This window comes from Mytilus trossulus, chromosome 1, assembly GCF_036588685.1.
Source record: "Mytilus trossulus isolate FHL-02 chromosome 1, PNRI_Mtr1.1.1.hap1, whole genome shotgun sequence".
Classification (NCBI taxonomy): Eukaryota; Metazoa; Mollusca; class Bivalvia; order Mytilida; family Mytilidae; genus Mytilus; species Mytilus trossulus.
The window spans coordinates 95,701,794-95,716,071 of record NC_086373.1 but is presented as its reverse complement, the minus strand read 5'-3'; the positions used below and the strand labels follow the sequence as shown (position 1 = coordinate 95,716,071).

General features: G+C 33.8%; 1 protein-coding gene across 1 annotated transcript in view; it reads right to left on the bottom strand.

The window, feature by feature from the left end:
• LOC134704975 (receptor-type tyrosine-protein phosphatase kappa-like) overlaps positions 1-12,264 on the bottom strand; it is a 50,324-nt gene extending 38,060 nt beyond the window's left edge. The window contains exons 1-2 of the mRNA XM_063563758.1: positions 12,105-12,264; positions 4,812-5,015 (exon numbers count right to left, since the gene is read on the bottom strand). Coding sequence (XP_063419828.1) covers positions 4,812-5,015; positions 12,105-12,264 — 364 coding nt within the window. The remainder of the gene's footprint in view (positions 1-4,811; positions 5,016-12,104) is intronic.
• Positions 12,265-14,278: the final 2,014 nt, after the last annotated feature.

The window sequence follows — 14,278 nt, the reverse complement described above, 5'->3', positions numbered from 1 at the left end:
TTAAAGGGTTAGATACTTGTAGGAGATGATATAAAAAAAAAATTAAATCGCACATTTATATCATTTACGGCAAATTAATTAAATCAAACATATTTTGTTTACAGTGCATTGGGAAACAAGTTTTTGAAACTTATATTTATCCCTTTCTACTTTTCGAATGCGAGTGCTACCTTGTAGTGGCATTATCATATTTTTTTTTCGAAATCTTCACGGATGTCTTTTACTAGAGATATATCTCTCTCTGAACATGGGTCGGCCATTTATCGTCCCTTTCCAACGCACTTTCAGTGTTTCTCAAGACCATACTCGCAAATGGTGTCAAGGAAGAGCCATAAAGTCAGTCCCTGCAATGTTCTCCCCGGAAAGGGTATCGAACCAGGAAACTTAGAGTTATTTGTCCAATGCGCTTACCACTTCACCACGGCTATCTCCAGATTTTTTTTAAATTAAATTTTAATTAATTATTAATTATTTTTTTAAAAATCAGACATAAGCGATAGTTAACGAATTGTGATGACTTTTTATGTTTAAATAAGAGACAAATCATTAACAAATCATGTAATTTTTTTAACAAAAAATTATCTAAAATCAAATATAAAAATAAAGTGTCATTTTCCCATATTCGTACGTTTTCAATATATCTTTTTTTTCTCTCGAATATTACGAAATAGTCTTGAAACAGTGAATACTTATCTAGTATGAATTATGAAAATACATTAAATATATTGCAAAAGTCTCCAGGTTTTTTTTCTTTATCTAATGAGAAGAATTCATTCGAAAAGAAACAATTCGCGGACAATTATTTTAAAATTGTTTCTTACAATTCATACAAAGGAGTGTTTTAGTCAATACACTACTTTAGATCTCTGATTGTAGAAGGCAACACATTAGTTTCCTTAACACTCAACTAAGACAATAAAAGACAACATTTGTCAAGTTTCGAGATCACTCTTTTTATCCAGTTTAAAATTAAGATGTAACAAAAATCTCCTTATTTTTAAAGGTCAATACTGAGTTGTACTTATCAACAAATAACTGTAAAAAGTGAACGCAAATTCAAAGTCCATATTCTGATAACGTCAATAAATATTTCTTGTTCTTTGTATATTTGTTATGGTAACAGTGTGACAAACTACAATGTACATATCAGATATCAAAATGTTGTTGTCCGGGACGGATAGTTAAATCTTTTGTTTGATTTGGCCGTAGTTTGAAACCACGTTCCTGTTGCATTCAAGGGCGTGCTCGAGATTATTTTCTTGTTTGAATTGCTTTATATTTGTCAATTCGTTTCCTTTTTAGATTGAAATACGGTATGGGTTTTATGGACATGACCGAAGGCCATACGAAGACCTACAATTGCTAACTTCTTCGTCAGTTGGTCACTAGTAAAATTTGCTCCATTTGATATCATTCCTTATATTTTTATTTTTATAATGCTGATATTGGTTTTATACAGTAACCTTTCCTTGGAGTTATCATATTCCATTTAGGGTTTGTATTTGTGTGGCATTGGAAGTGGCGGAAATGCAAAAATAACGCACTGGTTTATTTTAGGCCAAGTTACAGTAAATTGGCTGCGTCACATATTTTAGCTGATGATTTTGTATGCAACCTTGTCTCTTTGATCTATAACAGAAACTAGGGGAAAATATATTTATTGATTTCAGATTTGATGATTTTAAGAAGGTTTTCAACGATTTTATACCGTTTCTATACAAATATAAACGATCATACCACGCTTATATCGCGATCTTAAGACTTTACCCTCTCAGCAATAACGGCAACATTTTGTTCCTTACAGTCTATCGGATACACTGTATATTTGGGCATATAAATTGGAACCGTATCCGCCACATCAATCCACAAACAACGTGTCAGCAGTAACCAAAAAGTAAAATCACAAAAATACTGAATATCCAATCGGAAAGTCCATATTCACATGGAAAAATAAAAAAAACAAAACACATAAAAAACGAATGGACAAGAACTGTTATATTCCTTACTTGGCATAGACATTTTCAAATGTAGAAAATGGTGGATAAAAACCTGGTTTTATAGCGCTAAACCTCTCACTTGTACTAAGTACAATGAGAAAAGAAATCTTGTAATTGTGGTAAAGGGATCTATTTTCGGCAGGTATACAATAGAAACATGTCTGCCATATAATGAATCCACACGAATGTGGAATGTTCCATCTCTTCTGAAATTCGTCGGCCATTGCCCATCACTCATCTGGGTCAGTTGGATATGAAATCCTCTCCTTTTTTATACGCTATTGCTCGCCAAACCTTGGTTAATCATGTACATATACATATTCATGGATCAACAATCTGTCGATACCTGTAATTTGGAAATGCACAAGGTCATGTTTTTCTCTGGCTGTTAATGACGTCTTTACAATAAATCCATTGGATCTGTGTTCGGATTGATAGTTTAGTCTTAGATGCATGATTTTTTTATTAGTTGTTAATGGCTTTGAACTAGCTGTCAATTAACTGCGAGTACTCTCAGATCTGTCCATGGTGTCTTTTTGTGTCGGGATGTATAAGTACCCGGCCACGTCCACTCGTAATATTAATGATGAGTTAAGCCTTTTTCAACTGATTTTTATAGTTCGTTCTTATGTTGGACTGTTATACCACTGTCCCAGGTTAGGGGAAGGGTTGGGATCCCGCTAACCTGTTTAACCCCGCCACATAATTTATGTATGTGCCTGTCCCTAGTCAGGAGCCTGTAAATTTAGTGGTTGTCGTTTGTTTATGTGTTACATATTTGTTTTTCGATCTTTTTTTTTACATAAATAAGGCCGTTAGTTTTCTCGTTTGAATTGTGTTACATTGTCTTATCGGGACCTTTTATAGCTGACTATGCGATATGGGCTTTGCTCACTGTTGAAGGCCGTACGGTGATAATTTCTGTGTCATTTTGGTCTTTTGGACCAACTAGAGTCTCCTTTCGGTTGATAACCATGAACGAATCCAGCAGGACCTACGTCGTCTAAAATTTATTCCCATTCTTTTCTCTCTATCGATAAAAATGTCATAGTCGTTACGTTTTGTATATGTGATAATGACTTTTAAAGCATTACTACACAAAACCTGGAGTGCTACAATATGTGACAATGACAATGGGCATAACTAGTACTCGAAATAGTCGAAATACGAACATAGATAGGTCGTAAGAATAGCGTTATGAGGACGGCATGAGCGTGTTAAAATCACGCTTTTGTCTTGAACAGCGTGGCATGAACGCGGTAACGTCGTAGTAGAATCGTGGTTCTACAAACACCTGATCCCTCCACAAACGCACTACGATTGTTTTGAATATGATGCTGAAAGTTGTTTTACGCTTTTCTCATTCTTGAAGACATTATTGAGACCGTACCACGACATTCATGATCAAAGACCTATTGGGGAAGTAAAAACTCATTATATTTGTACGCAATATCACAAATATTTCCGACTTTGTATGATTTAAGAGGAGTTGCGGCTAAATGAAATCGGCCTCTCCCTTTAGCAGTAAAGTAAAGGCAATAGAAGTATATATAGTTGTTCGAAAATCATAAATCGATAGAAAGAAGACAAACAGGTTACAAACTAAAACAGAGGGAAACTACACCAACGAAACAAAAGAAACACTAAAGAGCACCAAAAAACAAAAGGAAATTAAAGACACAGAGAAACGAAATATAAGATAACAACCTCCATTTTCCTGACTTGGTACAGGACGTTTTGAGAAAAATGGTGGGTTGAACCTGGTTTTGTGGCTAGCCAACCCTCGCGCTTTTATTGCAATGTTAAATATACCACTTAAACATTACATGACAAGACTACAGTATAAATATTTGCAAGAACATTCAGGGCAGACAAAATACACAAATAAACAACACAATAACACATTTCGACATGCTCATAGTTATCAAAGGTACCAGACTAACAAGTATAAAGTTCAAGTTCAAGAGCATTGTGGACCAAAAATTCAAAAAAATTGTGCTAAATACGGCTAAGGTTATCTATACCTGGGATAAGACAATCCGTATTATTTAGAATAATTCATACTATTGCAAACAGTTAATTAAAAAAAAAGGACCATATTATTGATATTCATGTCAACACCAAAAAGCAGACTAACCACAGAATAAAAAAGGACACATAAAACAACCTTGGGCAGCACATACATAGTACAACATAATTACACATTGTCTATCAAATGACTGAATTGACGATACAAAATGACGTCACAGATCAATTTCTGAAAATTATATATATAAAATGTAGTTCAAGACTGGGTTTGAAATGATCATATGTGATGTATTCTATGGCAATTTACAAGACTATTAATATAAAATTGTGTAGATCATACAATCTTAAACTGTTTTTGTTGAATAGGTATGATATCAAATATTACAAGATAGTTCTTATAATGTGATTTTAGAAAAAGGGGGTCACCGTTCTTGTATTCTGGCTACGGAGCAAAATATGTAAATTTTACCTAACATAACAATTTACTCATCTTTCATTTTAATGGACACGTAAAAATGTTCATTCGAATTATGAAATATTCTGTATTTATAGCATCAGCTGTAAAATATCACATTAATTTAAATGGAAGACCTTGCAAATGTTCGTATTTATTTCTAAAATTGGCATATTATCTAACAATCTTGACCAATTAAATCTACTATGTTATAATTCAATATGGTGAAAAACATCCGATCTTCCTTTAGGGACAACAACTATTAACAACCATGTTTATCCCCAGTATAACAAAGACTTTTTACCTGTTTAAAACGTTAAGAGTATACGAACCTTCACATTTTTGCCCATCATAGTTCCAATCTACATCCGTTGGATTACCTTTGGCTATACATTTAAAACTACCATTTCCTATAAGTTTATATCCTTGCTCACACTTGAAGTATACATCTTGATCAACATAATACGTCAAAGATGCTTTCAATTTTTCTTTATTTATTGCGTGTTTTGGTAAATCAGGAGAACGACAAGGTAAAGCTACAAATTATATATGCAAAAAAAAAAGTTATCTGTATATCTGTTTTTCAAATTTTAAACATAAATTATCTTATAAACTTCCTATGGTAAATATACTCATTCATTTCTATTCTACATATACAAATATTAATTTTCGCAAACCATTTAGGTCACTTAAATCCAAAGAGTAAAGGGAGTTCTTCAAAAAATGTGAATTATTAGAACCCCGATCCAATTCAAATTTTGTTAAAATTGCTCATCATTTTCTAATTGTATCTTCTAACAGCATTCCCTTTTCTATTATTTCAATTAAAATATGCCAAAACTTGAAGTAAAATATATGTTTGCCCTAAAATAACAGTTCCCAATTGGTTGAACCAGAAACATATAATACAATGTATATCTCTGGTTGCACCGCTGTGGTCTCGATAAAAATCAACGCAAGCCTCGATGAAAAGCAACGTCCCTGGATTTCACCGATTCACAAACAAATATTTTTTTTGCGCTCAAATGTAATTCTAAGTGAAGTATATTGGTAAGTATTATTCTGTTCTTTACAGAACTATATACACATTTCATCATGAAAGTATTGAAACTCTTTTGCATTTTACTTTTATGGACGCTGAGATATAGTTAAATTTAATTCTATACATATGTTGTTACGTCAACCAATAGGAGTTAGATTTTATCCGGTCAAAACAAGAAAATAACCTGCATTATAACATTATTTTAGCTGCATCGTCAATAGATAATATAGTTTGGAATAAGCAAGCTTGGTAAGTATTACTCATTATTGTTAAGGTTTTCTAGACCTGGATCTCTAGACCTTTTTGACTGTCAATCTAATACCATTTATCTATTATTCCCCAAAACAAAAATCGCAATCCTATCAATTTGTGTCATGGATGGAATTTTGGGGTTGTGTTCTCGAAGCTATCTTAGAATTAGGACGTGTCTTAAGACCAACTTATGACAAGTCTTTGTCCCAAGTCGTGTTCGCGAAGCTCTCTTAACTTAGAATATATCACATTTTCGTCCTAACTTAAGGACACCTAATTAGATGTCTTAAGATCATCATATGTTCATCCATACTTTGTGCATGCTTTTTTCTCATTTGTTTACCTGAAGATGAACGTGAAAAGAGACCCACCATCGGTTATTAACTTGTATAAAGAAATTGCGCATGATTTTAAACCTTGAACGTCGTGTTTTTACGACACGATGACACTACGAATTCAATATTCTCATTTCAAAACAAATTGTTTTACAGTTTATATGAAAATAGGATTTTGATATCATTTTTTTCCCTATATTTGAAATCATGCATTTCATTAAATACTTGTTATTACAAAATTTTATAAACAATTTTGATAATTGGTTTCATCTATAATAAATGTTTTATCTTACGATTACTCTAACTATTTAGGATTTATCACACAGAAATGTGTTTAGGACGTCCTAATATAAGATGCGTCTGAGATACATGTAGCTTCGAGACGCAGCTTTTAAGAGTGTCCTAAGTCTATCTTAAGTCCATCCTAAAATCGGTCTTATCTATGACTTACGACGAATCATGGGATACTTTCGAGAACACCAATCCTGATCTTTTTGATAACATAATTTCTTCATTAACTGTTCATGTACATTCAATATTTTTTGTTAAACGTGCACATACTCTTTGTATGTTTGCAAGATAACTTAGTTATGTATGTGTGTTTTGTGTTTTATCAATAATGGCTGAAAATAAAAATCATGTGACGTCAGTGAGTTTTCACGTGGCATTATTATTATTCCCGATGTAACGCGTGCCGGAATACAATTTGGTCATGTTAACTTGTATGTAGATCTCACACTGATGTACATTATTGCTGTTTAAGTTTATCTTTATCTATAATAACATTGAAAATAATATCCAATAACTGCAATTTTTTCTTAAAATTACATATTCCGGGATAGCAACCTAATAACGGGTTACCCAATGGGTCTGAATATTTCAGGACAGGGAGATCTTGACCCTCATCAGATTTGCTCAAAATGCTTTGGTTTCAGAGATATAAGCAAAAAACTGCATTTGACCTCTATATTATATTTTTAGCCATTTTGGTCATCTTGGTTGGCGGGCGGGGTCATCGGACTTATTTTTAAATAAGATACCCTAGTGATGAGTGTAGTCAAGTTTGTCGAAATTTGGCCTAGTAGTTTTAGAGGAGAATATTTTTGTAAAAGTTAACAGACGACGGACGACGACGGACGCCAAGTGATGAGAAAAGACGGTGAATTCCTTTGGCCATATCATCTTCGCTAGCCAAGGGTTACGATCCACTCCCGCTCTCTTCACCCTTGGCGGATTGAGATAAAATTTCGGAGACACAAGGTAAGGATTTTTATTGGTTGCAGTCAAACCTCGCTGCATCCAATCAAAAAGCGCCTATAACATGATCACGTGTAAATGTAGAAAGTATCTTAAGCAATTACCACATGTTTATTGTGCAACAAGCCTTTACATCCATAAACATACGACTAAATTAAGTAACAACTTGAATGTTTTTAATCAACCTTCTTTTTCTATATATATGTATAAACTTCCAATTATGGAACATCTCCGCAACAGATATTATCCAATTTTTAGGGGAGTTCTGTCCAGGTGTAACAATGTAGTTTAAGATTCTTTTTCTTCCAGAAAAAAATTTGTCCAATATGTTTAAAGAGCCATTTTTACCGACAATTTCCATTTGAGTTTGGATGGAGGCTTTTGCTTTAATGAATCAATGCTTGGCAAATCATACATAGCTAACGTACCTGCGAACTTACAGAAGAATCTGTTGATTATCCATATTCATAATTAGTTGTCTGTCTACCAGATCCAGTATTGTTGAGTTGTGGCATGAGACAATGTTATAAAGGATGGACAGTTGTCCTTTATGGATTTCAGCTCCAATTGTAAGAGCGCCTAAGATGAGATATACAGCTCCAGTAGCTGTTCTTGTGGGCATTGACTTGAAATTTATCAAGTTTTTCTTATTAAAGCGTGACAAGATGTCCATTTGCTTCTGATTAAGTGGTAGAATCTCCATGCCATACAACAGACCTTTATTAAACCAAGATGTGTAGTATCTTCTGATGGATATATTAAGTTTTTGCTTAAGGTCCATTGCAGATCAGATCTGTTAATGTTTTTAGGTTTATTTAAAATGACTGCCATTGTTTTTGAAGGATTGATAGTTACTCTAGATTGGTTTGCATGTGGACAGTTGCTAATGACGGTTACATCGTCTGCACATTTTGGACAGCCCACATATGTTGTGCCTATTTTAAATCCTAAGCTATTTGATTTAAGATCTTCACGGATATTGTTGACATATACTTTGTATAGCAATGGAGAGAGGATTCCACCCTGTTGAACGCCTTAATGTATTTGGAAGCTATTGCCAATGTTTCCTTTCCATTTGACCTTTGAGACTAGACCACTGTATAAGTTTTTTTACTATTGTCCACATTGAATGGTTTTGTGGGGTTTCATGTAGCTCATCCAGCATAATAATATTATCCACTACATCAAATGCTTTCTGACTGCCAACAGTAATTAGGTACAGAGGTTCACTTGTGCGATGTTTAACTTCTGCTCTAGACTCAGATATAATCAGCCCAGCCATAAACATATACATGCCTTTTGTAAAACCAAATTGAAGAGTTGATTGTTTAAATTTTTGAGTCAGAGATAGCAGTATGGTACATTCAAAGAGCTTTGACACAACCGGTGTGACGGCAATTCCTCTGTAGTTGTCCATCATCATTGGATTTTCCCCTTTTTTAACACAGGTATTACTATGCCAGATTTAAATATATATGGAATAAGTTTATCTTTCATGATAGTATTAAAACAGTCTGTAAGGAAATGTGTAACTATTGCTGGAGAATTTTTGAAATATTCAGCAGCGAAACCTAATGCATCTGTTGCCTTTCCAGATTGAAGCTGTTTAATGGCATAACTGATATTTTGAGTGCTGAATTCGGTTGTAAGATTGTCTTGTTCGCACAGTTGTTCGATGATTTTGTGCCGGACATTACATAGGTCTAGAAATTCAGTGTCGTATCCTTTGTCTTTGGGGAGTGCCAGGTCTTCAAAATATTTTGAGAAGCTTTGCGTTTGGTCCACGGGAAAGTACTGTAGTTGTTCACCTTTTTCTATCATGCACATCGAGTCCTTGTTTCTGTTGCCTCTATAACGACGAATTAGCCTATGGAACATTTCGTTGCTTGGATTGTCCATGTCTTCGATGTAAAATTGGGCTCTATCTAAGTATTGTTCAAGTGCTTCCATTGGTCAAGAATAATATATTTGGAATGGGGGTTATTTATATCTTACGATAGATGGCGCAACATTGTTATCATAAATGTTGGCTCAATCCGCCAAGGGTGAAGAGAGCGGGAGTGGATCATAAGCCTTGGCTAGCGAAGATGGGGCCATGTGAGCTAAACAAAATGGGGATTTGTATGACTTGGATCTTAACTAAAAAGTGCTCTGAACAGTTGTCATCTGATTTGAAACTTTGGTTGTTTATTGTTTATTTCTATTGATGCAAGCTCCTTGTCAATTTTATAAAGTTTAGGTTTTATGTTTCAGAGTTATGGGATTTTGTTACTAAAAATAGCTGATTTCCAATTTGTGAATAATAATTCAAATACGTAAACAGGTTTCATTTAACTTTATTGAAATAACCTCCTATAAGGTTTTTTGGTGAATTTGATATGACATTTAGAAGAAAAATATCTTTATTCTTTGAAGAAGCAACTGGTGATCATTGCGCAGCTGTATATTCTTGAAGCTATGTCCTTTTTAGGAAAACAATTGTCACCATACCCTTTCCTGTTGCATTGTATGACGCTTTGCCAGTTCGTAGGATGTAGTATGGTATATCATTAATTATCTGTCTGTCCATCGTAACAGTTTGGGAAATATCTTAAAAACACTTTCACCGATTCGCATGAAAAATTAGTGAATTCTTTTTTTACATTTAAAAAAGTGCAATTCCTAGTTATTGAAGATTCTTAATGTGACCGTATTCACTTTTTAAATGGATTGTTGGCCCTTTCTTCAGATGTAAAAGGTTTGCAATTATAAACTGTAAGATCATTGAAAATTGACTAATTAAAGATCTTTGATATGTTTAATCAAATGGTGTATATAGATATTTAAATTTTGGGTCTCCAAATACACAAAAAAATAAATTGGGAATGTGTCAAAAATATCCATACATAGTGCAATCAACCTTATCATTTACTACTTGATTTTATGTTGTTGTCTCTGAGTACATGTAAGTGTTACGAATCATGATTTTTTTGTACCAAGGTACTGTTAGTGTTCCTGTTCAATAGTTAGTTGTCAATTGTTTTTTTTTATAGAAAGTAAATTTACAATAATAAACCAAGCCTTTGCAAAACTGACTCTACTTTTCCTGTACTTTCCCTCAATTTTTTAACACTCCATATATTGAAAAGAGAAGGACGTATAATTTGCTTCCTTCCCCACACAAAAACTCAGTGACAAAATAACAACTAGTCTCATCTTAAATTGACAGCAATAAAAATGTTTTTGTTGGAAGCATATGTACATCACAGTACACACTGCCACAAATCAAGTAGTATGATAAGGCGCCTGTATGTTATAGACAGGGAATTGAAATATGTTGGGAATTTGCATGTATTTTTCTACACATATTAATTGTTCAATGGCTTGAATTGGATTTACAGGTAAACAAATTGTATTATTTAAAAGTTCAAATTCAGAACTTGCATTCGTGATTGGGATTGTAACACAATGTTGACTGTGGTATTTTTTATCATTTTCACCTATTATGTCTGTTTGTTTTGTTCACGTGTCGTTGTCAATATAAAGGAATTTGACGAACTATCATACTAGTGAGCGGTTTAGTTATCTATAAAACCAGTTTTAATCCACCATTTTCTACATAAAAAAATGCCTGCATCAAGTCAGATATATGACAGTTATTATCCATTAGTTTGATGTGCTTGAGCTTTTGATTTTGCAATTTGATTAGGTACTTTCTATTTTGAATTTTCCTCGGAGTTCAGTATTTTTGTGATTTCCTTTATTTGTCACACCTATATTTATGAAGAACAAATCTGACATTATCGAGTGACGTTATTGTTTGTAAACAACGTCACAACGAATACGTGTTAGAACTTTCCCCATCCTTCCAAGTTTGGTAAGATTTTTTTTACAGATTTCGCAAAAACTACTGGAGTTCCACCTACTTCATCATGTTCATTTTGTCTAACAAAATTTTAGTTTTGAACAACTAAGGAATTTAATCATTGATACATGACATGTACGTGTACTTTGATGCAGTTTAAGGAGCATGTGAATATTTTATTCTTTTGATATTAAGGGGACTATCTAAATAAAATATAAGTTTTATTACATCAGATTCAGCATAATATTATATGGTGATTCTGATTAGTTCAGTTTGCTGTGAAAAAGTAATGGAAGCCAATGGTATTTGTTTGTTTGTTGTACATGTATCAGAATTACAACATATCATGCATGGGGATTTGTTGGTTAACCCTCTTAATCACGGTTGTCATGGTCTATTGACATTAAATATCGGTCCACGTCCACTTTTATTTTTTGTCTATCTGATGAGTTAAGCCTTTTTCAACTGATTTTTATAGTTCATTTCTTATGTTGTACTGTTATACCACTGTCCCAGGTTAAGGGGAGGGTTGGGATCCCGCTTACAAATTAACCCCGCCACATTATTGATGTATGTGCTTGTCCCAAGTCAGGAGCCTGTAATTCAGTGGTTGTCGTTTGTTTATGTGTTACATATTTGTTTACATAAATAAGGCCGTTAGCTTTCTCGTTTGAATTGTTTTACATTGTCTTATCGGGGCCTTTTATAGCTGACTATGCGGTATGGGCCTTGCTCATTGTTGAAGGCCGTACGGTGACCTATAGTTGTTAATGTTTGTGTCATTTTGGTCTTTTGTGGATAGTTGTCTCATTGGCAATCATACCACATCTTCTTTTTTATATTAACCATTCAGATTGCAGTTTTACATCAACTTATACTCAAGCAAATAAATTACCTTTACAAGTAGGCTGTTCATCACTCCATTCCCCCCTTGAGCGGTTAGAACTATTTCGACATATTATCAATGAAGGTCCTGATAAATTATAACCATTTACACACTGGAAAGTGACATTCTCACCGTAATGATATCCAGAAATAATGGTTGGTATAACCATGTGTTGTGGTTTGTTTAAAGCTGGACATGGAACAGCTATTCAAAAAATAAAAACAAACTTATACGCTTACAGAACCAGCAAATGCAAAAATTAAAATAACAATAATATCAAACTCCAAGGAATATTCATTACTGAAAGTCAATAATCAAATAAATCAAACGCTTTATAAAACCAAACGAATAGATAACAACTGTCATACTCCTGATTTGGTACAGATATTTTTATGTAAAAAATGCTGGTTTAATAGCTAGCTAAACCTTTTTTAGATTCTTATTGCATAAAATTTCAATTTATTGACAACAAAGTTTGAACAAAACAAACAAACAAACATAACAAATTAAAACGAAAAAATAGAGATAAAAATGGAATGTCTGTGGGAAAGCTGTATAAACAAAACGTTTCCCATTCATTTCACTATGCAAGTAGGGATATGGAATAGTTTTACTAGTAAAAATATTCATCTACAGGTAAACAAAGAATTAAGTCATTGACCATGTCCTCAAATTGATGTATTGCATTGCTTTACATTTGTAATTCCGAATAATTTCAAAGCCTGCTATTTGGTATTGATTTTCGTCATTGTTGAAGGTCGTACGGTGACCTATTTTTGTTTACGTCATTTTTTTCGCCGGTGGAAAGTTGACCCACAATCTTTATTAATTCCTATCAGTGCATTTATGTGTTTACTGCAAATTGATTGACATAAGAGTATTCGTTTTTCTTTGGAGTGTTTATTTAACATTTTTTTCGTTCGCCGATTGTGCTAGTCTTATCTGCATTGACAGATTTTCAATTATTGTTCACTTATTCGTTTTTTAACATGTACATTTAAAGGAAAAGACCTTTTTTCTACTTCATTATGAATTTCTTCGAAAATTATAGACTAAACGTTTCCGATTTGATTCATAATGTTAGTAAACATAAAGCATACATTTGATATGTATTTATAAAGGTTACTCGGGAACACGTGTATTTGTTTACTTTTAACACGTGTGTTTAAATCAAAACATGTTTATGTTTAATTTGATTGGACCATCAGTAAGTTATTACCAGTTTAAGTTATATCAATCATGATAACTTCATGCTAGAATTTTAGCGCTAAAATTATAATAAGATATCTAGAATTGTCATTCGAGGTTCGCCTATCCGACAGAAAGGTTCGTTTTTTCTTAAATCGCCACTTGGTAAAATGTCCGAATCTTCTCCACGTCTGGAATTGAATGAAGACATACTACTCGAAAGAGATAATAGTTTACCGCCACCTAATATTCATAAAGCAGCTGATAAGTCGTCTGATTTGGTAGATACTGTAGAGCTTTTTAAGACAATTTTAGACAGCAAGTTAGGCGAGTTGAAATCTGAACTCATACAAGAACAAGATTGCCTTAAGAGAAAAATTAAGGAGGACGTCATTCTAAAATTTAAGGGGGAAGGAAACAGAATTCAGTACACCTTTAACGAGGAATTATTAGACACTGTTAATAAACTTTCAAAATTCATCCCTAACTCCAATACTCAAGCCTATATATTAGTTCTTGACATAACTGATAAGATCAAAAGCCGTAATAAGAAAATACGCATAGCTGATGCTTCCGCTGCTGGTTGGGGAACCGTTAGGGAATACGAATCCAATGCCGTGGCTTCAGATTCTGAAGATGAGAGAAAGATACGACAAGCTGAGACCAGAGCTATCCGTACCTCCAAGGAGAAGTCAAAATCTCGCCAGCAACCTTACCCTAAAAATCCGCCTCGTCAACAACCTGCGGAATCTTATGGTAACCCTGCTTACGCTCAGCATTATCAACGTAATCAGCAACAGCCCTTTCGTGGGAGCTTCGCAAGGCGTGAGCCTTGCTCAATCGACATGTGCCACTACTGTAAGCAACAAGGCAACTGGAGAAAAAACTGTCCTCTTCTCGCCAGTCTCAGGTCATCCAACAACAACTCGACAACCTACCAGAAGTAGTAAAGTAGGGCCTGAACGTCACTCTCCAGTCATTGTGAATGATAAGTA